This window comes from Tasmannia lanceolata, unplaced genomic scaffold (assembly GCF_043159265.1).
Source record: "Tasmannia lanceolata isolate RefF3 unplaced genomic scaffold, GAP_Taslan_0.1 ptg000005l, whole genome shotgun sequence".
In the NCBI taxonomy this organism is placed as follows: domain Eukaryota; kingdom Viridiplantae; phylum Streptophyta; class Magnoliopsida; order Canellales; family Winteraceae; genus Tasmannia; species Tasmannia lanceolata.
Window position 1 is genome coordinate 19796838 of NW_027518682.1, and position 24831 is coordinate 19821668.

The 24831-nt window shown below is 37.8% G+C and overlaps 1 protein-coding gene across 4 annotated transcripts; it reads left to right on the forward strand.

Annotated features, from left to right (window-relative positions):
- Nucleotides 1-2326: 2326 nt before the first annotated feature.
- LOC143877867 (Cation efflux family protein) lies at nucleotides 2327-20676 on the forward strand. 4 transcript variants are annotated; one of them, XM_077380161.1, is made up of 8 exons: nucleotides 2327-2577; nucleotides 10313-10494; nucleotides 10666-10864; nucleotides 13380-13558; nucleotides 13709-13859; nucleotides 15146-15279; nucleotides 17342-17549; nucleotides 20347-20676. In XM_077380161.1, the coding sequence occupies exons 1-7, from the start codon at nucleotides 2382-2384 to the stop codon at nucleotides 17519-17521; spliced, it is 1221 nt and encodes a 406-aa protein (XP_077236276.1). In that variant the 5' UTR covers nucleotides 2327-2381; the 3' UTR covers nucleotides 17522-17549; nucleotides 20347-20676. The 4 variants fall into 4 exon arrangements, with proteins under 4 accessions (XP_077236276.1, XP_077236273.1, XP_077236274.1 ...); XM_077380158.1 differs by lacking the exon at nucleotides 2327-2577 and adding an exon at nucleotides 6866-7455; XM_077380159.1 differs by lacking the exon at nucleotides 2327-2577 and adding an exon at nucleotides 6866-7455 and having other exon boundaries at nucleotides 20362-20676.
- The last annotated feature ends 4155 nt before the right edge of the window (nucleotides 20677-24831 follow it).

The window sequence follows — 24831 nt, forward strand, 5'->3', positions numbered from 1 at the left end:
CTAATTTTTCTGGCCCTCGAAGTGCATTTTATTTTCTAACCCGACCTGCCTATTGGACTCCACCATAGATTGGTCGTGCTCCAAAGATCTTCTCCATAGAATGATCCTAATCCTCCAATGCATTTGGTGTAAATTGGACGGCTCAAAAGTTTCAAAAAACAAGTGTAAAAATCTCCACAAATCAAAGTGTTTGCCTATGCTTGGCTGCCATGAATTTATTTTCCATAGAATATTGGCTTACCCAAAATGGTGAGGGAGGGTGGGGAGTAAGAGAATTGAGACGTTTAGAAGAGAGGGGAAGAAAAGGCTGAAAACAAAGGTTTAAAAAAAATCCACTCTAAATTACGATTTATTTTTTCCCTATATTTAGCCCACTTCTAATCCTCTCCTTATTCGTGCCTTATCAAACCTCTCTTTGTTATTGGTGAAGCCTGATCTCAGTCTAAAGTACTGTACACTTTACCCTGACTGCGGCGGTCCTGCTTGCTGTTGAGTGGGCTGGGGGGTTGCAAGACGCGGGAGCCCCCCTGCCTGAAGGCGGCCCCGACTCGAATTTTTTTATACTGGAGGTAGTTTTGTACTTTCACGAATTATGATTTTTTCTTTTATTGTAACGCGTCTTAGAATGCCATAGAAAAGGATGTGATATCAGAAGAAACCCTAGAGAGGTGTGAGGGTTTGTAACCTCTTCTTCAAAATAGTGAAATCTTTAGCTTGTCGCTCTGCTGTGGACGTAGCCCATGCCAAACTGGTTGGGTGAACCACGTAAGTATATGTATTATATTTTTGTGATTTTCGTTCACCTTTGCATCGTTATTTTGCTGCGTTGTTAATTCCTAACATATCTCTTCTCTCCTTCTTTACCCATCTGCCACCACCAGATAAACTAACATTCCATAGAAAAGAAAAGAAAAATTCAAGGTCACCAAACATAGCCTTACAATCATGCCATGAAAACACGGCCACCGTATAATTTCACCTAAAATATAATGTAGTATTAGATTTTACTCGGGCAGCTCGCAAACCAACTTTGTGTGGACAGACTTTCCTGTTATGCCATATTGGTCTGGCGAAAAGACCCCATGCAGTCCGTGTTTGTCCGCTAGGGAGAAGATTGACGAGTCATTAGATATGACATTCAATTGACAGGTTATTTGACTTCTAGCTTACAGGCAATGAGTCAAATGACAAACAATCAGTCAAATCTTCAATGCAAGATTGAGTGTCTAGTTCTGTGGAGCAGTCGTACCACGAGTGTAAAGGGCTGAGATTAATCTCACTAAAAAAACCCTTTTTAATCTCAGCTCTTTCACAAAAGAGAAGTGATAAATCCAATCCTTTACCCAACAGCAGTGTACTTGGAATACACTGCTGCTGGGTGTCCCAAGTAATCAAGAGGGGCGGATTTATCACTTCCCTCACAAGAAGGTGAAAGGCCGGTATCTAAGTGATGAATGTAGTTGCAAAGGAGGTGAAAGAATGTCTTCATTTGAAATTTTAACCCTTAAACAAGAGTACTTTGGTAATTAACCGTGCAGAAAAACAACAACGGGCTAACCTATTTCGATGATCTAAACCATTCATTTGTTGATCCCCAGTGGGCTCCCAAAAAATCGTATCTTTCGGATTATCCTAACCTTTTGATTTGTAGAATTTTATATGGAGTTTTTTATTTATTGAAAACTTTCATATATGTCCATTTTCCACCGAATATCGTACGGTTTGGAATTATCTTATGGATATTTTAGCTCTTTATTTTACAGCTTAGAATCATCCTACGGGTAAGATTTTTAGAGCACGTCCTATCTATGGCGGGGACTGCAAATTAATGATTTAAGTCAAGGAAGTGATATATTTGCCCCCTTTCTTTACTCTGGACTGCCCCTCTAGTGTATTCGTGACTTCTCTTTTACATAAGAGGGGGCTGTCCCAAGTAGAAAAGGGGGTCAATATATATTTGCCTGTCAGGTAATCCGAAGAGTGGTCCCTTTCTGCAACTGTATTTCCACGTGAGGGCACAGTAAAATTCCACTATAAAAAAGCTACTCTGTGGACGCTGTAAGTGCCACGTTGACATAGTCAGCTCCCTTGATCTAATTGGAAAACAGACACTTTGATCTGATGATCCTACCCCTTCATCCACAAAACCCTCTATTAATAGGTTATCTCATAAATAGTATGTCCATTCGGCATGGGACCAGAACCTTGTCTTGTGGTTAACACGTGATATTCTAATGCATTTACCTCGATACTACCGTCCGAGCGTTTTTATTTCAGCATTCATTTATTTTTTTCTGACTTGCCCTATAAAAAGAAACGCAGGTTAAGCTGCTGGAGGAAAGTATTTTTCTCTGTGGTCTGAAAGAGTTGGAAATACGGCCATGGAAAGAGTTAGGGTTTGTAAAGAAGACCCGTTACTAATACGAAACAGTGGAGATGTAGAAGACGATGTAGAAAGAAATTCTCTGTACGCAGCTAGGGCTCAATTTTTCAACAGATTTGAAGGAGCTTGGAAGCAGAACTACGAACTGGAGGAATCTATTGCTTGGAAACTCTCCAAACCAGTACGCTCTAAAGGTACGAACGCCATTTTCTTCTTCTTCTTCTTCTTGGAATTTAGTTTTTGTCTCGTAATCTCGTATTAGTGTTAGATTAGTGAGTGATTAGGAAAGGAATCTTAGATTTTAATATTCAAAGGTCGTGTGGCGTCGGCTTGGGGTTTTGAGGGAGGGAGAGAGACAGGAGACTTTTGGTTTTTGATATGGGAAATGATATTTCCACCCCCTTTTGTTTTTCGTTTACCCATAAATCATTGCGTGCTCCAGCATTTATTATTATTAAGGTAGTTCCTTTGTCCGTAGTTAATTAGGGGACTTGATTATGGTTTAGGGAGGCAATATCTTAGTAAGGAACCTTCTATATATAAGGTATATCTCTGATGGGACCGAGTTCCTCTACTGACTTGTATAAAAAATATAAGAAGTGGGTCCGCGAGTTTGGGCGTAAATCAGTGTCTGTTGGGATTCCGCTCATGGCCCGAGTGGATCATGTTACAAGGCTAACCAGCTTTTGTAGGGAAATATTTCTTTCCAAAATGACCACAATGCCCTTGATCAGACTATTTATTGAACGTGGTGACCGTGGCTGGAAGCTCAATCTGTAAATAATAGTCCTACGGGGATTTCGTAGGCAATTTCGAGTAAAGCCATCTGGCGACTGACTTTTGCATGGGAGAAAGGCCCACCTCACCTCAGATGAATTAATTGAATAAGACAAAATCTGCTGAAAAGTGAGCATGTGAGGCTGTTCTCTTTTCCTAGCAAATCATGAGTTTTAGAAATGATATATTTAATGGCTTTCAAATAAGATTAATCTTAAATTCTCAAGGTAATTGTTTAGTTGTGCTGTTTTCTCCCTTTTTCCTTTCATTTTTTTATTTCTTTTTGTGTTAGGTGTTGTTTGGGTCCCACGAGGAAAAAAATGGTTTCAGATTGAATCATCATAGCATAGCTATCAATTAAATTTTTTATAAACTTTTATTTAAGAAACAATAGATAACATTTTTATGAAATTAATGAAATATGATATGCAAACACGGCAGACAATAATTTTTTGGCTCTTTGTTATGATAAGCATATGGCACCCATAATTGCATGTCAGATGTCGTCATCTACATATAATTCACACCACCTAACACTTGCATTGATCAACAACATTTAAACCATTCATCAGAGTTTTTATACAGCTACATGCACTCATTTTTTTCTTTTTTAAACCATTCATCTGTTGGTCTCCTTCCCAAGTAGGTCCGATCTGTAGAGGTTTCTACAGTGTGTGTGAGAAATGGCGGGACTCTTAGCAAGCTGATCTGCAATTTTGAGAGAAGAATGGGTCAAATAAGAGAAATTATATAGTGTAAGGGCTTACAACAATAAGGCCTTTGTAATGTGGAAGTACCATCATTGATATCTGATCCAACAGCAGCTCCTCTTTTGAGGAGCTGCTGTTGGATCAAATATCAAAGGTAGCACCCCTACCGTATAGTTGTAAGGCCTTACACCATATAAAAACTCCTCAAATAATCCCTTTTTGAAAAAATTGGAAGAGTGTTATAAACACATTACATTCAGTCACGGCTAGTTTTGGTGAGCAATAATATAATAATTGTAGTCTAGTTAATAACTCTATCTTGCTGGCGTAGCTAATGATTTGTGAGTCAACCATAAGATTTTATTATCATCAATTTTACATGACCTTTCAAAAAAAAAAAAAAAAAAAAAAAAGTCATGATTTTACACAATTTTTTATAGTAAAATCTCGAAAGATGAGTAAAAATCTCAAATTATGTGTAAAATCTAGCAAAACCCTATTTTCATACAGTTAGATGTCACTTTCATGCATTTCTGTCTAGTAAGAGTTTTCTCAACCACGATTCCAACTCAATCCATTCATATGAATTCCGTGCGTATGTTCCTGTGTGACACTTTCTTTTATTTTATTTTTTTGTCTCTCTTTGTTTGGTTTTACTTACGTACGCTTGACCTTACTTCTGTTAGAATAGATGGAATTATAGTGACCCACTTGGCCACTTGTAGATTATTTTTCTTGATGGCTTGTCGTTAGTTCTTAATTTTTGAAGAATGTTAAATAGTGGCTGTTGGGCTCTTTCCTAACAGCAACTTTTTGGGAGCCCTGTATGCCATGTTGAAATGATCTGATCCAGTGATCGAAATGGGAATCACAATTCCAGTCTGATGGCGTTGATAAGACATTGATCAGATGATCCAACAAGCCTTGTTTAGTATTCCACTAAGAAAAGATCAGCCGTTGATTTTAGTAGCCGTTTATCTTATGCATGGGATGTCTGTTCGGCATGGGACCATGACCTATTGGGCCCAATAAAATGCCTGATTGTGAGTAGATATCTACCGCATGGGACCCTGAAATTGATAGTTGACATTGATTTCCATGACGAATGGTTAGGTTAGTTGGTCATTTTAATAATGTGTCGTAATGGAGAGAATCCAAAAAAGGACCCCTTGTTCACATTAATAGTGTCCTAATGAAGAAATTCTAGGTAAGTAGTCATTATTGTGAAAATGACAATACAGTTTGCAAAGTCAAAAATCATCTCCGTAGGATGAAGGGTTAAGATTATCTATTTTTCGAGCACATCCGATTTACTTTGAGAGCCAACAAATGATGGTTTGGATCTTCGAACAGCCCCCCTCTTGCCTGTTTATGACTACTCTTTAACACTAGAAGCTCTGTTCCAACTAGGGGTGGACATGGTTCGGTTCGGTTTTGGGCTAAACCCAGAACCGAAACATGTATAATCGGTTCCCTGAAATTGGAACCAGAACCGAACCATAGATCTGTGGAACCGAACCAGAACCATATATAATCGGTTCGGTTCGGTTCGGTTCGATTCTGGGTTTACCCAACCTTCACCAATGGCCCTGTTTATATATGAATTACAAGCACTAACAGTCACAGTAACAGACACAAATTTGGGCAATGCAAAACTTATATGAAGTATGAAGAAGTAAGAACAGGTGGGATAATCATACACAAATTTTGGCAATGCATGAAGCCATGAACTACAAATTTGGGAAATAATCAGACCCTAATATCCAAAGCAAACATGCCCTCATTAAACCAATTCGGTTCTCGGTTCGGTTCTCGGTTCCGGGATCCCAAACCCAAAACCGAACCGAATTTTCACCGGTTCCCGGATTTTGGAACCGGAACCGAACCATATAGAAATGGAACCGAACCGAACCAAATGTGCCGGTTCGGTTCGAACCGGAACCATGTCCACCCCTAGTTCCAACTAAAATGAGGGGCCAATATATCATTTACCTTTTTTACTTAACTCTCATATACCTACGGATACCATATAAAAACCTCACTTACTTAACCCAAGAAGCTTCCTCTTGGAGGCTGTCGTGGGGAAGAAAAGGGGGTGAATATATTATGGAATGCATCATCTTAAATCAATTTCCAATATTTGTTTATGTCTAATTCAATTTAGGTCAAACAAGAATCTTTCTAAAAGTGGTGAGTACGCTTAATGATTGTAAACAAACCTTTTGTTTTTTCTCTGCTGACCAATCCTATTTTACCTACCCAAAAAATCCTATTTTGAATGGTAGGAAAAAAAAAAGTGTGTATTCAAAATAGGATTTTATTTTTCCTATTTTCCAATCCTATCCCTGCTCTCTCTCTCTCTCTCTGTGTTTGGTTTGCTGAAATTTTCTGGAAAAGTTTGGAAAGGAAAAATATTTCTAAAATTTCCTACTTTTTCTTACTTTGTTGACCAATCCTATTTTACCTACCAAAAAAATCCTATTTTGATTAGGAAAAAAAAAAGTGTGGATTGAAAATAGGATTTTTGTTTTTGTGCATATGTTCTTTGGTGATTGGATCCAATGGGGCTGAATGATCAGTTTAGCATTTTTCATACTTTTTAGAAGGGAGATTTTTTTTCTTTGTTTTCAAACCCCATCACATGCTCTCGTCACTCACGGCCCACTCAATTCACTCTCTCAACAACCCTCTCTACCCTTTTCTCACTTGGGTAACAAATATTGAATGAAAATTTTTCCATGGTTGCCAAACATGAATGGGTTGAATGGCCTAACCAGGTGTCAGCTCTAGTACAAGTGGTACAGTGGGGTCCCCCCTGCAAATTAATTCAGGCCCCACAAGATTTTGGTCATTGAAGGTTCTCCATTGGGCTAGAAATTCTTGGATAAGCTGTTTCAGGGATCGATTAATTTTATCCCGATTAAACCCCTGAGATTGGATACCTGCGGGTAGAATACGTGTTTTGCTACCCTCAATCCAGAACAGCCCCAACCCCAATCTATTCTATGTTCAAATTAGTCTGCCTTTCCCTCATTACATTAAGACATTTCTCGCGCCAATCTCGGTCAGACTTCTGCCCTAAAGAGAGGGGAGACGTGTAATCTTCCTAACGAGTCTTTTTTCTTTTTTTGTGTGTGTGGATCCATCTGTTCTCCGTACGAGAGGATAAAATACCCCGTTACTCATATTCAAGAACCCAAAAAAAGGTGAACCATAAAAAAAAAAAACACAAAGAACCCAAACAGAGAAATATCGTAAGATTTCAGCTGGTAGAAAGCATAGAGACATGTCTTTATTTGTGTAGAAGTTTGTGTTTAGGAGGCAAAACCACTTGAAGGAAAAATTTTCAAGTTTTTTTTATAGGGTTTGTGATAGATTTTGTGGAAATGGAAAGGGGTTCAGAAGTTAGTAAAGCGTTGATGGACGGGTATAGGCCGGAGAACGGGCGAAGGGCGAGTCGCCGGAATTCGGTGACTACCCTGAGAGGCGAATTCTTGGCTAAGTTACCTGAAAAGTTGAGATGTACAATTGATCCAGAGAAGCCTTTTAATGTCAATATGTCGAGAGCTAAAGGGTTGGGAGAAGGTGAGATCTGTGTTTTGATTTTGTTCTTGTGATGCTGATTATGAGTATGGTGTTGTGTGATGGATTCCTTAATAGATTTTATTTCTGTGTCTTTTAGAATTTTGATCAGTTGTAAATTAAACTAATGATATGTGCAGATCTTGTTGCACTACTTTTTCCTCAATCCTTCTGAATCACCTGTATGTTTGAATGTTATTTCTTTACATCTTTTGAGATCTACATGTTGATGGTTTTATGCCTAGGGTTTCGCTTTGCTTCAGCTGCCCATCAGGGATTCCTTTGCTAAGCTTATTCAAAGAAAACATGTATTGATTCTCTGCCTTTACAGAGTCCTGTAATCTACTCGTAATATTGACCCTATTTTGGGTGAGGTACCAAGATTTTGCTATTAAACTTTGACCTTTAAAAGATGTAGTTGTTCTTCTGTTGCTGATCAGTGTCATGGCCAAAATTCTGACATGGCTCTTATTTCTTGCTTTTAGTGGTAGCTGTTGAGAATGCCACTGGTTTGTGCAAGCATTGTGATTTTTGTTCGGACTTGGGTAGAACTAACCCTTAAATGCTAGCCATTAAAGGGAGGGTGCCCAAGTCCTTATAAGCCCTTCCGCATGTATTCACTTTTCTGATATGGGATCTTTTGCTTTCGCATGGAACCCCCAACAATTTTGCCATTAACAAATTTTAGGCTTTTGCTCTTGAAATGTGAATTTATTCCATTTTTACTTTCGCCCTTGTTCGATTCACCACTATTTCTTTCTCCACGTGTCTACTTCTATTAGACCTATTTCCTTGAGGATTCTTCGGGAAATTCTCCAGGAGGTTTGTGTCAAAATTAATAGGATGGATCTTAAAGACAAAGCAAGGGAAGAAAATATCAAAGCTGCTTCATTATTTGGGTACAAATTCCAGGAAGATATGCCACAAATTAAGTGCTGTCAATCGCACAAGCCTGAAACAGATGAAAGAAAGCAAAACACAGATGCATCTTTGGACGATGTTGGAGCTGGTATAGGTGGTATTGTTCAAGATTCCCATGGCTCTGTGCAAGGTGTTTTTTCTGTTGAGAGCCCCAAGGATGAGGTATATGCCCTTGAATTGCAAGCTATCCTGAAGGGAATCCATTTGGTGTCCGAAATAAGGAAAGATTTGGATTGAAGCAGATTCTTTGACAGCAGTCAATATCCTGAATTTTCTGCCTGAAACTCTTTGGAAGGTTATCCCTTTGGTGTCCGAAATAAGGAAAGGTCTTACTAGGTTTGAATCATGGAGAGTCTCTCATTGCTGGAGAGAAGCTAATGCACCTGCAGACTTCCTTTCAAAACAAGAATGCCCATGCAAAGGAGAGGATATTGATCCAACTCATCTCCCTCAAGAGCTACTGATGCTGATTCAAGCAGATAGGGAGGGAGTAGTCTTCTCTAGGATTTAATTTGAGTTGTTATTTGAATCTGTTTCAGTATGATGTAACCATTTGGCTGTGCCTGTTTGGCACCCATTTGTGTTCTCTTGAAGCTGGCTTTTCTGTCCCCCTTGGTCGGATTAGTTGAGTTTCCCATTTGTACTTTCTTTCCTTTATTTAATATATCTGGTAGGAGTCTGCCTAACCCCAGCTTATCCATTAAAAAAAAAAAGTGGTTGGAATTGGGATTCTAATTTAGTGAGTTTAGAAGTATCTGGAAATGATGAGTGGAGAATGAGCAGGAGCAAAATGTAGAAGTAGAGAAAACAGCATTTTACTGTGTGATATGGAGTGGAGTCATGAGACCATAGAGCAATAGCAGTGTCTTTAGACCATGGAGCCAAGCAAAACTATGATAAGAAATCATGTAAAAGAAGAGAAAACAAAGGGAAAGGAGAATAGAATAGAGTTTCCCTAAGAAGAATAGAACTCACGCCACTCTTGTTATTTCTTTTCGCCTTCTCCGTCTTCTTTTCTAACTTCTTGTGTAATGATTGATTGACCTACCAACTATCACACCTAAAAGAACCAATATTATATATATATATATATATATTCACTATGTATATAATATATAGGGAAATGATATCAACACTCCAATGTTTTGATATTTCCGCTCAAGTTTTTTGTCTTTTAGTATTTAAAGGGCTTGTGAGAGCTTTTTGGGAGCTGTAATAACCTTTTGACAGCCCTTTAATTACTAAAACACAAGAAACCTGAGCGGAAATATCAAAACATTAGAGCTCTGATATCATTTCCCTATATATAATTCCTCTAAGGTTCTTCTGGTTAAACTCAATCCCTTACTATAAATCTTCTAACTATCCAACCAAAGTTTGGTAGATCTTGTTACTCCGTTGCCCAACCAAATCCTACTTTTTAGTAATTCCTATTTCATCACATCTGTATAAGGAGCAGCTTCCCCCAAACCCTAAAACTTCTAAATTGGTGTCAAGATGCCTTAACCTGACACTGATTGTCCCCACATCATTGCCGACTCCATCTCTGCAGAATTACAAATGGTGTAAATGTGAACTAAGTAAACCCTCAATGCACTCATTATGATTTAGTTCTCCATTTTAGTACCTTTACAATTTAATTCTAGCCTTACATGTCAATGGTGAGGGCTCAGTAGTCGGCAATCGTTTTCGACAATTTTAAGTATGATTTATTCCATTGGATCTTTTGGACAATTGATAATAGTTTGATATGTTGAAAATACTAATAGTTGGCAATTGATATTTGACCATGATGCAATTGTTTTTATTACAACTAAATTATTGGGAAACTTATGCATGCATTGTTTAGTTCTTGAATTGTAGTTTCTATTTATGTTTGTTGGCTACCTTTATCTCAATTTTTTCTTTGTTAAATTCAATCACTTCTATATTTTTTCAGGGGAGAAAGAATACTATGAAAGACAATTCTCTACTTTAAGATCCTTTGAGGAAGTTGATACTTTACATCCACAGAATGAAATTGATGAAGATCAAGATCAAGTCCATGACCATGAAGAGAAATCTCAGGAATTGGCAATGCAAATCTCTAATATCGCCAATATTCTTTTGCTGGCATTTAAGGTGTGGTTTCTGATTATATTGTGAAAAAAAAAAAGAATCTCAAAATATGAACCAAGATATCTTCAATTATAATTCCATTTTCCCATATGATATCTGAGTTAAGTATAGCTCATGATTTCATATTCTAATTGTGTGTAAATGTTAAGTGACAATGTGTATTCTGAAATATAGATATATGCTACAATAAGGAGTGGATCATTAGCTATTGCCGCATCAACTTTAGACTCTTTATTAGATCTCATGGCAGGAGGCATTCTTTGGTTTACACATTTGTCAATGAAGAATATAAATATCTACAAGTATCCTATTGGCAAGTTACGTGTGCAACCAGTTGGCATTATCATTTTTGCTGCTATCATGGCTACTCTAGGTATGTATCCATGCTCAGATCTTCGTTTTCCTTGTGATGATTTGATTGTGGTTATTTGTTTGCTATTTGATGGTGGTCATTGTTAAAGTGGACAATTTTTTTTTAGGGCTTATGTATGGAAGTTTAGATTCAATGACAGTAGGTTGTTATGTTCTCAAAGCAGATACTACTTTCCATAAATGACATGGATTTCTAACCATTTCCAAAAGTCTGAACTACATAAACTCAAGATCTGAAATGCTTATCCTCAGATTCAGACGATTCAGGAGATAGTTTAGTGCCTCACCGGCCATGGTACGATACCTGAACCCGAAGCTATGATTAGATCCGATTGAATCTAATCAGTTCATATTCCATGGATCCGGCCGATTTGGTCTGGTCCTCTCCGACCCAACCCCAGAACTTAGAAAGGCAGGCCTGTTTTGCGTGGTGCAACAAGGAGAGGGGAGGTCTTGCTCATTCTCTCTCCGGACACAAGCAGGAGCATCAAAGTCTCAGACCATTGTCTATGAGAGAGAGAGAGAGAGAGAACTGATATCTGCACTTTCTATTTTGCTTTTAAAGGTTGTTACAATTCCCAAGATGCTGTCAATAGCCAAATAGAGAAGTGGTTAATAAAGTATGGAGTGCTATATCCAAACAGGGAGTGTGTGTGTGTGTGTGTGTGTGTGTGTGTGTGCGCGCGTGCGTGCGTGCGTGTGTGTGTGTGTGTTCACTGATCCCTCTGGTGGTCGAAGGCAAGGTTACCTGCCCTCCCCCCTTGACCCGCGATCCGGATCACCAAACCAACGACCCGCATATATATATATATATATATATATATATATATATATATATATATATATATATATATATATATATATATATATATATATAGAGAGAGAGAGAGAGAGAGAGAGAGAGAGAGAGAGAGAGCTGAGAGCTACACAATAACAAGAAAGAGATAGTTACAAAATAACATGAATAAAAAAACGGATTTACAGTTGACAATCCAAATGAGAAAAGGGGGGGGGGGGGGGGGGGGGGGATCGATCGGGATCGTGCCAGAACAGACAGATGCCTATTCCACAAACTTTTCCCTTCTGCCATGGATGCCGAGTGCCGTCGAGAACCCTTCTCATTTTTAGCATTATTAGATGACAGGTATAGTTGTGGTTTATTTTAAGGATATGTCTTGTGATGAAAAGGCAGACATACTTATCTCATCATTTTGTTTCAATGAGCGAGTACACAAAAGGAAATAACAGTGGCTACCATTCTGTGAGAGGTGACCCATATATAATAAGTGAATACTGTTGGCAGATGTTTTCAGTAAGACCATGGGAAGAGGCTTCCACTTCATGAGGTGAGCAAAATTACTAAACCCCCTATATAGCGATACAATACTGATAAGATATGTATTCACGGAGTCTGTGGGATGAGGCAAATACCTATATTAGGCAAGTGAGCATGACCTATATTCTTGCTATAATGTGTGGAGGGTCTGAGACACGGGACCACAGTGACCAGTTTTCAACATAGATTCTCTGATTGCCGATGTCCACTGTGAAATGGAAAATGTATTTCATTTGAACAACCTTGCTACATATATGTAGAGTTTGAATAATAGGAAACCTTCAGAAATGGACACTTCCACTACACATGCTTGACTGCGAATGACATGGAACAGATACCTTTTATACTGTTCCACGTTTTTTTTTCCAATTTTTGTCTGTCTAGTACTTTTTCTCCATTGGATAGATAACATTGGTTTTCATGAACTAGGTGATGTGGAACTCTTACTCAACTAGATAATTACTTCTATATAATTGATAAACAGGTTCTCAAACATAAATGAAATAATTTTATTGTTGACAATGTTTAAAAACTCGTACTTAGTCACTAATTTGCCCAGGGTAAAACTGGTTTGTCTCCGGTGAGCTAATGATTGACTCAACAAGTTTTTTATTCACTAAAGCTTGTTGAACATCTTTTTTAAAAATAAAAAAAACTCTGTTGAGCCGAAATTGAGTTGACGTGGGCGAGTCGATGATTAACCCAGTGAGTTTTTAAACATTTTTTCTTAGCTATCTATTCCGAGTGGAAGGATTTACATACAAAATGAAAACAATTCTTCACTCAAAATTTATTTTTCTTAGAGAATCCTACGATCCTTACTCCTTTATATCCAAATACGGTGGACTTTTTAATTACTTAATTTTTTATTTTTTTTTGCTACTTAGCCAGGTGTGTGAAGACTTTCTAACATTGCTTTCTATCGGACTTATACATTCGACTATTATAAATCGGAATGAAATAGCAAAACTATTTCCAGTGATCCATGATAAAGTGTTATGATTTATTTATTTTATTGATGGTAGATCTGAAATAACTATATCTTCTCTAATTATGATACTGCTCAGTCTGGTTGTTCAGTCTTGCCCTGCTATCAGTCAGACAGTCACCCTCTTGAAAGGAAATTGCATGTTTGTATATTTCTAAAATAACAGTGTAAAACTTCTCATCTCATTTGCAGGATTTCAAGTGCTGATCCTGGCAGTAGAGGAACTGATCAAAGATGAAGCTACGGCTAAGATGACCTCGGGTCAATTGGTGTGGTTGTATGCAATCATGTCGTCTGCCACTGTAGTAAAACTTGCACTTTGGCTTTATTGCAGAAGCTCAAGGAACACCATTGTCCGTGCTTACGCAAAGGTTTTTCTCATTTAATCTCTATGTTCTGAAGTGTTTACATCCATTTTGATTCAATAACACTTGATGGTACCATTCAGAAAAAAAAAAAATACACTTGATGGTGCTCTTCATGCTGGAAAATTTACTTCTTCCTTGAATGTTGACATCCAGGATCATTATTTCGATGTCGTAACAAATATCGTAGGCTTAGCTGCTGCCATTCTTGGTGATAAATTCTACTGGTGGATTGACCCTGTTGGTGCTATTATACTCGCGGTCTATACAATTTCGAATTGGTCTGGAACCGTTTTGGAAAATGCAGGTACAATTATTTTCTCTTTGTATATTTCATTCACAAGTTCTTGTTCGACTGTCCGATGATTTCTAGAGGGTTCTCAAACTTAAATGAATAATTTCTGCACTATAATGTGTATTCTTCAGCATTGCATGCCTCAATCTCCATTTACATACCGACTTGACTTTGTTCATAGAAACAGCCAACTGATAACCTTCAAATTCAAAATTTTATTTTCTCCTGAAAACTGCGGTTAAGAGAATCCGCACACGTAAAAAATAACTGCTATTCTGGGAATTTTAGTACGTCAGAAATTTATTTGAGGAATTCTGCAGAAAATTTCTGTTGTCTAAAGATATACTACAATTGAGGAATTCTACAATAGATTAGCAAGACGTCTAAAGATATACTCCGTATATCAAGATACTAGCAACTCAACTCAACTCAACTAAGCCTTTGTACCAAACTAGTTGGGGTCGGGTAATGAATCCTTTAGAAAATTTTCATGAAGGTGAAAGAATCTACCCGGCTCAAAATTTTCGTAAACTTTGCCACTTTTCTATGAAATGAATCCTATATATCAAGATACAAGGCAATGAAGTAATCTTTCCTTGAAATTTTAGAAATTTGGTAATTAAAAATGCATTCCTCATTGGAAAGAATATGTTGGATTTTTTTCTTTTCCATAGACTATCCATGAGGGATTTTGGTAACCCCATTTTTCCCCTTTTCATGATGTTTCTCTGCGGATTAGTTTCTTGTTGTGCTTTGAATTTGCACTCGCATAACATCCTTCCCTTCTATTTCATGAAAGTGGCTTATTACCTTCTCTCTTTTGTGAAATCAATGGGAAAAAAATCTGAGGTTATTTTTACTTCTGGTGTGCAAGCAATCACTTTTAAAAAACGTCAACAGGTGCCTTGATCAACTTTGCCTTTAAGACTAATGGGTATGGATTAAGAATATTAGCACTTTATCATAGGGAGAGTTCAAAAAAATCTCATATTACAATGGGGTTTTGTTAATGTTGAGGTCCTTGGAGGATTATTGGAAATTTTCCGTGGAAATCATCCTTTCTTTTCAAGCTTCATTAGTTGTTATATATCCAGATTTTATCGTATTTGAAGAACTAATGGATTTAATTATGATCATATCTTGGTGATTGAATACCTATTAGATTAGCAACTAGTCACATGATTTAGTACCAGAATATGATAAACATACCAAGCCCATGAATAAAGATTTAATTTGCTATATTTAGCTGGGTGTATAAGTGGTGTATTTGACTATTATCATATTCCTTCTTGATGCAGTTTCCCTGGTGGGGCAATCAGCTCCCCCTGAAGTGTTGCAGAAACTGACATACCTCGTCATAAGGCACCACCATCAAATCAAGCGTGTTGACACAGTTAGAGCCTACACCTTCGGTGTTCTTTATTTTGTAGAGGTTAGTAATTGACACAATTTACTTTTACCATTAGTATAACGACCAATTGTGTTGACATTTAGGCAAGAAAAGGTAAACACCATTTGGGTATGCCGCTAGAACTTATTATGTTATTACGTATGCCTGCTTTATGGAAATATTAATGCATGTTTTGTAAGTTGGTCTTTCAGTTATTTCTTGGAAGTTTGAAATTTGGCTTTCCCTTGATCCGTCACAACTTATCCCAAAACATATACAAAACAAAACCTTTTATGGGTCAATTCATTGTTCTCTAGATATTATTTTATTTGTAGACACTAGCTAACAATAGGTGCAGATAATTGACCAGGAAAAATCCAATATTGATAAACACAGTTCATTACGCATGGTTTAGGTAGGCTACTACCTGGAGGTTCGATTTCGTGTAGTATTATGCTTTAGAAAGCTAGTGGTAGTAGGCTTGGTGATTTGGAAAGATTGGGCCTGTGGGTTCTAGGGTTTGATTTTTTATTTTTGGTTGGTAATCTGGGATTTGGCAGGGCTCTACCAGTTTATTAACAAAGTAAATATGACCATTACATCCGAGTCAAGTAACTTTTGGAGCTCAAACCAGATACCGCACAAGAGATTTCGAATTCTCCACAAACAGAGGATGTTACTGATTTCAATTTTAACACCACAGGAGGAATAGACTCCATCGAAACTTTAAACTCAGAGAGAGTAATAAAATGGAGAGAAAAGATCTATTATCCAACCCCAAATTCTTGAATCATCATCAAATATCATTTTGGATTAACAATGAAAATAGGTTTTGTTTTAGTGTATGCTTACGAGCACCTGGTCTTGGGCTTTGGGGTTGGTGATCATAGGTCTCTAGTAATCTCCTTCAAGGTGAGCTCAACTCAACTCAACTCAACAAAGCCTTTGTCCCAAACTAGTTGGGGTCGGCTAAATGAGTCTTTTAGAAAAATCTCATGAAAAATTTCAGGGTGAGCCAATATAGAAAATGTTTCTAATCTCTTCTTCCTCTGTTGGAGAATCTGATGATTGATTATTCTTTTCAATTGTTATTTCTTCATTCATCTCCCTATTACCTAAGGTTCTAGGAATGATGACGGGAATCTTAACAAATTTTAACTTCAGGGGGCTTAGGCTTTTATCTGCTGTGACAGTCTCAGGACAGTTTTATATGTTTTATTTGTTAATTCTGGGCATTACCTCTCCGAGCTATTAATACGGTTTTGGGTCCGAAGCATTGGCTTTATTTGTTAATTCTGGTTGCAAGCCACGCCATTTTGTAGGCTAGTTGGATCAATCTGATTATCCAGTTTCAATATTGCCTCTTTAGCCAATTCATGAATTGCTTGTTTGAACCATGACATGTCGAACTTTGAAATTGTTCCTCTTTTTCTTTGGGTCATGTATTGGGCTTTGATTCATTGCACTGCAGATTTTATCAGAATCAACTTTCATATGGTATTGGAAGATAGATACAATCTCATTCTCAAACAAACCGCGCCCAAATACCACACGTGCAATAATAGCTCAACAAACATCTCATATGCCTTCTTGTGGGCTTTCACATCCCCATTGCGCTCCACCAATCCCTTATGGAAAATATGTAATCTTTCAGGCTCGAATATCCTATTTCCAGTTTTCCACATAGTATTTACATTTGCTGAGATTTTTTCAGGCATGATACATCTCCTCTGCTCACTCTTTACCACCGATAAGCATCCTTTCATGTATGATGCGTTGCAAGACTTCTAGTTGATGTAAATGTTCAGTATCTCAATTCCCACTAAACAGACTACTGTGTATTCCATTATAAAAGCCATCATGTGTTTCATTTTTCTTCTCTGGCATTTAAACAACTCCGAAGGAGCGCATCCTTGTGGCTCCCACTATTAAGATAAGCTTGTCTCTGATTGGTAACTATAATTATGGATACTAATACAATAGAGAAGCTACAAATCTCAGCAATGAAAGCATAGCAATATTACCATTATCCTAACGGTAATGCTGAAAATTTGTTGTTTCATTTGTTCGTTATTGTTTTTAACAGCTTCATGTAATGAATCAGGTAGACATTGAGCTGCCAGAAGAATTACCTTTAAAGGAAGCACACGCAATTGGAGAGTCATTGCAGATAAAGATTGAGGAGCTTCCTGAAGTCGAGCGGGCATTTGTTCATCTCGACTTTGAGTGTGATCATAAGCCAGAGCACTCTGTCCTTACCCGACTGCCTGACTCCCAGCCATGAATCTCAATCATAGAACTTCCAGCATAGTGTAAGTTTATCTATGTCTTCTCTTTGCCTGATAAACATAACATGAAAATGATCGTTGTTCTCATTTGAAGATGACTAGGATATGTAGAATAACAGTAGATTTTCCCCCTGAGAAAATTTTCACATTTATGATGTAAATCCCCGTCAAGTGAAGGTAGATGCAAATTTATTTGGTTCACTATTGCTCTGGAAAGTTTACCAATGACAAAAAGTTTGGTTTTCTGCTACTTGTCATGGAAATGAGGTGAACGCACATCCTATAAAATTAAGCAGAATATTCTTGATGTTTCATTAAAAGCTAATTATATGCTACTCATTTTAGTCATAACGATAGGTTTATGATTGAACTTAGACTTTTATATGGTGTCAGCATATAGGTTCAAGTATTTTTTATAAAATACAGTGGGGCCCACCCATTTGGTGTTCTTTATTATATAAAGGCTAGTAATTGACAATATTTACCTCTACGTATAGCATAACAACCAACTGTTTTGACATGTAGGCAAGAGAATGGAAACACCATCTGGGCATGCCACCAGAACTTATTATGTTAGTATATATACAGTACCTGGTTTATGGAAATAATGCATGTTTTGTAAGTAGGTCTTTCAGTTATTTCTTGGAAATTTGAAGTTTGCCTTTGAGATACCCTTGATTTGTCACAACTATCCCAAAACATTTACAAAATTGCCCATTGTTATAAAACAAAACCTTTTATGGGTCAACTTATTGTTCTCTAGATATTATTTTATTTGTAGACACTAGCTAACAAGTGCAGATAAATTGACCAGAAAAATCCATTATTTATAAACATGATTCATTATGTATGTTTTAGGCACACTACTATCTGGAGGTTCGAGTTCATGTTGAACTGTGTATTTACAAGAATAGTTGGGCTAATGGCGTAAATTAGATAGTGTAAGTTGACTTTTATCATTTCAAGTGAGCTTAACATATTGGATTTTACCAGCTACTGGTGGTAGGTCAGGTGATTTTGGAAAGCTTGGGTTATGGGTTGCAGGGTTAGATTTTTTATTTTTGGTGGTAATCTGGTATTTTGTAGGGCTTTACGAGTTTAATAACAAAGATATAACCACGGGTCCACTACATCTGAGTCAACTAGTTTTTGGAGCTCAACCAGATACTGCATAAGAGATTTCAAATTTTCCACAAACAGAGGAGGTTACTGAGGAGGAATATACTCCATCAAAACTCTAAATTCAGAGAGTAAAAAAGGAATAGGAGAGATCTATTATCCGACTCCAAATTCTAGGATCATCAAATATCATTTTGGATTAACCGTGTATACTGAATTCGATCCTAATAGGATTTGTTTGAGTTGTCATTTTTTTCATGATATTTGTTTTAGTCACGCACACGAGTAATAAATCATGGGTTTGGGGGGACAGTGATCTTAGGACTATAGTAATAATCTCCTTCAAAGTGAGCCAATATAAAAAATGTTCCTAATCTCTTATCCCTCTGTTGGTGAACCTGATAAGTGATTCTTATTTTCGATTGTTATTTCTTCATTCATGTCCCTGTTATCTAAGGTTCTCCGAACGATGATGGGAATCTCAACAAACTTTACCTTGAGAGGTCTTTATCATTTCTTTTATATGCTGTGACAGTCTCAGGGGAGCTGTATCTGCTTTATTTGTTAATTCTGGGCGTAAAGTCTCTGAGCTATTAATAATAGGTTTTGGGTCTTAATCATTAGCTGCATTGGAGATAGTCTCATTACTCAAGACAACAAATCTAACTGAATCATATTTCTTGCTTAGTGGCGTGGAATTGGGTAGCTCAATAGACTTAACAGCTCTAGGATGGACAGATTAATCAATTTTAACAACATTTATATTCTCAGCTGGAGCAGTCTCTGCAGGAACTTTCTTGCCAGTTGGGACCCACTTCTCTTCTACTATCCATTGTCTTCTAGATACAGTGGCGGTTATTGTCTCTCCATAGGAATTTTATTTCCACTTGGTATCCAGTTCTCTTTCACAAAATTTCGATCACATTTTCCTACCATAAGCATTTAGCTTCTCCCTCGTCACGTGATTGGAAAACGTGGGTTCTCTGACTTCCTGGTTGCAAGCCGTGTCATTTAGTTGGCTAGTTGGATCAATCTGATTCTCCAGTTTCAATAGTGGCTGTTTAGCCAATTCATGAATTGTGTATTTGAACCATGATATGTCTGGAGCTTGAAATTGTAGTTTTTTTCTTTGGGTCCTGAGCATAGTTAGCAAAACTTCGTTTTAAAGGGTTCTCCGTTTAATGCTTCATTTAAAACTTTTTATGACTAAAAAACTCGTTTTTTTAAGGTAAACGTTTAAAATGCGTTTTAAACACGTTTTAAACGTATTAAATGTGTTTCTTTGACCAACTTTCCAAATTTACCCCTATCATATTTTGTAAATGAAAAAAAAAATGTATTAAATGTGTTTTTCGTGTTTTCATTTATCTACGTGTTTTCTACTACATTTTTTGAGCTAATACAGTATTGAACTCGATTTTTTCTTGTTCTTTTTTTTGTGCCATATCACGTGTCGTGAATTGCGTTTGATTTCCATAAAGTATTGGAAGATAGACCCATCACCATGTTGTATAGCTATTCAATCTCATTCATTTCACTGCAGATTTTATCACAGCAGTGCATCCTTTTGTCTCCCATTAAACTTGTCTATGATTGGTAACTATAGTCATGGAAACTAAAACTATCGAGAAGTTTCACCATTATCCTAATGGTACTACTGAAAATTTGTTGTTTGATTTGTTCAAATTTGTTTCTTTAACAGCTTTTAGGAATGTAGCAGGTAGACATTGAACTGCCAGAAGTCGTTGCAGATAAATATTGAGGAACTTCCTAAAGTTGAGCGGCATTTGTTAATCTCGACTTCGAGTGTGATTATAAGCCAGAGCACTCTGTTCTTAGCCGACTGTACACCCAGCCATTAGTCAGTCAAAGAACTTTAAGCATAGTGTAAGTTTATCTTCTCTTTGGTGTTTATCCTCTTTTCTGGACGCAAAACATGAAACTGATCGTCGTTCTCATTTGATGATGACTAGGATATGTGGAATAACACTGGTTTTTTCCAATGAGAAAATTTTCATATTTATGATGTGAATCGGTTTTGGGCAAAGGTGGATGCAAATTTATTTGGCTTATTGTGGCACATGAAACTAGGGGTGCAACTTGGGCCCGGTTTTACCCGACCCGAAAATACCATGGGCCGGGTTCTTAAATCATGGGCCTTGGGCAGGGGGCAGGGTTTCAGGTTAAAACTAGACTCAATCTCGGGTAGGGTCGGGTTTCATGTTGAAAAACCCAAAACCTGACCCGACTTGAAACATATAAATTCAATATTGCACATATTAGTAATATCATTGAATTTAGTATTGTTGCATGTTTAAATGAATTATTTATGTGGTTATATGAAATTTATGGTTACGCTCTTTGGTTTGGCCTACGGTTACAAATGGAGTTTCAATTGTCAACAATTACAGAACTACCATCCTTTGCAGACCGGATGCATGTTTGCATTTTCTTGCAAGTGCAAGTGAGTCCTTGCTTAATAAGCATGGAACCAGTGTTTTACATAAAAAAAGGTTAAATGCAAACATCTAAGCACTCATACACCTATATATATGCCTTTATGTTATTCCATGCCACCGAGTTTGTTTCTCTCTGCATTTAATCTCAGTGAGTTGTAGTTAGATAATGTAAAACAATGCGCCAACATGAAAAACCCCGACCCGACCCAAGAATTATCATGGGTAGGGCCGGGTTTGGGAATCGTGGGTTTTCCATGAGAGGGGGCGGGGGGGCAACCCGACCCGAGAAATTTCTCGGGTAGGGTTCTTCAAAACCCAACCCCGAGTTGCAGCCCAACGTGAAACTTCACCATTATTTTTTGGGTCATGGATTGCTGATCCTATTTTTCAAAATTAAGCAGAATAGTCTTTTTCTTTTGGGAGGGGGTAGGTAAGATGGGATTGAACCTTTGACCTCATGGTTGCAGATGATTAGGCGGGCAGCAACGGCTATGCGGTTTGACTAGAGGCTCAACCCCTAAGCATAATATTCGCAATGTTCATCAAAAGCTAATTTGATGCCCGCTTACGGTTGAATTTTGAGAGATGTTATTTGTTTTTTGTTTTTTGAAACGCTAATGATTTCTTAACGATGAAGAAAGAATCAGAGACGAGAGGATTGAGAGCAGGAGGAGGAGAGAGTTTATTTTTTTCTCGTAAGCAAATACGAAAAAGAAAAAAGAAAAAAAGAGGGGTCCACATGGTTTGATGATCCAAAAGTCCAAACCACTCATTTGAAGGGCAGCAACATAGGCCAAGTGTCCTGGAAATCAATCTCCTTTGTATGATCCTAACCCTTCAATCTAGAGACGTTTGTATAATGTGTCATCCCTCTATAGATAAGAGTTAGGATTTTCCTTTGTAGATGATTTTCAGTGACGACATATCTAAGTGGGGCAATAGTTTGGATCATCGCATCATGTGGGCCCGTTGTATATTTCAGATACTGCTAACAATGGGCCCACATGGTTAGCACCGGGCCGTAGTCTACTCACAATATTGATGTTCTTGAGTAGATTAAGGCTATAGAACTTGCATTTTACTGTTGACCCAGAAGAGACCAGCTGCAGTTTTTTCCCTTGAAAAAACCATCTGCTTCATATAAAACATCCTCTGGAAAATGGGAGAAGACAAATGGTCGGTGCGCGTCCTTCAACTTTATAAAAAAAATAGAGATTTGACGGTGTAAGGATCAAATCACGACAGGAACAATCGGGTATTGTTGAGAAACATAAGATCACCAAAAAAAAATTATTGAAAATTCTATTATAAATACTACATACAATATTATAAAAAAATATTGAATTTCGGGAGTAAAAGCCTACTGATCGAATAGCATGGTTAAGAAACAAGATAAAGAAGCAAAAAGAGTCTTTTGAAAGGTGAATAAAGACAAATGGAAGCAATTGAGTAGGGCTGCAACTCGGGTCGGGCGGGTCGGGTTTTGGAGAACCCAACCCTACCCGAGAAATATCTCGGGTCGGGTTTTTTCAAGTTGACGCAAATTTTTAAGGAAAATTCTTGTTTGGCAAGGCAACTCAACTCATAGAAGCAGAAATTACACTCACATTACACTTGAATCAAACAATGATGTAATTACACTCACATCACACTTGAATCAAACAATGATGTAATTACACTCACATCACACTTGAATCAAACAATGCTGTAATCAAACAATGTTGTAATTACAATCAAACAATGCTGAATCAAACACTTGAATCAACTCAACTCATAGAAGCAAAAATTACACTCACATACAGTAACAGTGGGTGCGTGGGTTTTCACTTTTAACTTTGGGATAATTACATTTACACCCCCTCTAGTTTCTGACCCATCCACTTCTACCCCTATAGCTTAAAACGTGACAAATACACCCCTGTAGTTTCAATTTGTTTAAGGTTTGCCCCCTCAGCTGAAGGTTCGTCCATAGATTGAAGGGTTAGGATGATCCGATGGAGCTGATTTTTTGGGCACACCATATCTATGTCAGGACCCATCAAATGAACGCTTTGGATCATCCAAATAATGTGGGCCCCTACCCGAATCCAAACACTACCAAAAAATCATCCAAATAATGTGGGCCCACATTGTTTGGATGATCCAAAGCGTTCATTTGATGGGTCCTGACATAGATAGGGTGTGCCCAAAAAATCAGCTCCATCGGATCATCCTAACCCTTCAATCTATGGATGAACCTTCAGCTAAGGGGGCCTACCTCAAACAAATTGAAACTACAAGGGTGTATTTGTCACGTTTTAAACTATAGGGGTGGAAGTGGATGTGTCAGAAACTAGAGGGGGTGTAAATGTAATTATCCCTTTAACTTTTAACTAACAATAGAAAAAAATGTACATACTATAACTTATGTAACTCGGGTCGGGTCGGGTCGGGTCGGGCCCCTTCAAACCCGGCTCGACCCGAGATTCATGCGGGCTTTTGAATGCTGAACCCGGCTCGACCCGAAACCCATGAAACCTGAACCCGACCCAAGCTATTTTCGGGTTGGGTCGATGTGGGTCGGGTAAAACCCGGCTCGAGTTGCAGCCCTACAATTGAGGGCTAACCATTTCTTGCCACATACAATTTGCATTGATGAGCAACCGAGTGAAGCGCCACTCAAAAAGCTAGGCCAAGTGTCAAATAATAAGCATTTGGTAAGTCAAAGCTCAACTGTACAAGACTGAACAAGCCCAATGAACATTGCGGCAACCAATGAATAGACTAGTGATTCTCATTGGTACGAGACTGAACAGAGTACTTGTATAAGACTGAACAAAATATCATCTAATCATGTCCTCATAGTCGACATAAAATGTGATTCTACCAAGGCCCATCAGTTAGGAGCTCACAATCGGTTGCCCCATTCCAAGAGGGCCTAAATACAAAGAGCTCCACCATAAACATGTAAGAAGGACTTCAGACTGCTGCCAAAGGGAGCTCAAAATCAGTTGTCAGAATCTAAAAAGAAAGATCCACCATAAACAAGAAAGACAGGCTTCAGATTTGCTGCCAGAGGGAGGATGTGAGAGGAAAGAGCATGGAACTGATCAAATAATGATTTTAATTTTTCGTAAACACTTTGTTATAGAGATGTTGCTTCTACCGATTTTGTAGCTCCACCATCAACAAGTAAAAAGACCTTCAGATTGCTTCAAAAGGAGTATTGCTGCAGAGCATTCAACATTAGGAATTGAGCATGAGCATGAACCTATTGGTGTAGATGTGAAATTTGACCAAGCTCTGATGATTTGATGCCAAGAATCAACAGTTTATTCGCACACGGAAATAATACTCCTCGCTTCATCACCAATTTGGAGCCTTCCTGTTCCAATGACTTCATTACCAATTAGGAGCCTTCGTGTTCTAATGATACCACCACCAGACAATTCGTTACCAATTATGAGACTTCATGATCCAATGACCATACCGACACCACGTCGCCATCACATCATTGCCTCATAGAACCTCCTACCATAGATCATCCACTCCATTTCAAAGGTTATAACGCTTGCTCAACCACCACTACATTCCCATCTTTCTTGGGCCTTGAAGTGGTCCGCTCTAAGAGTGGAATTTACTTGTCATAGCGCAATTATGTCCTTGAAATTTTAGGACACTCGATTTCTTGCCTCGTGGCAAAAATCCTTCAATCTGAAACGATTATGTAGAAAGTTCTTGAGCATGAT

Excerpts from the sequence above, each read along its gene's own strand:
- LOC143877867 (XM_077380158.1), top strand. The coding sequence starts at position 7,257 with ATGGAAAGGGGTTCAGAAGTTAGTAAAGCGTTGATGGACGGGTATAGG. Across the intron at positions 10,865-13,379 it reads TGCTATCATGGCTACTCTAG|GATTTCAAGTGCTGATCCTG; the intron begins GTATGTATCCAT and ends TCTCATTTGCAG. Across the intron at positions 13,860-15,145 it reads AACCGTTTTGGAAAATGCAG|TTTCCCTGGTGGGGCAATCA; the intron begins GTACAATTATTT and ends TTCTTGATGCAG.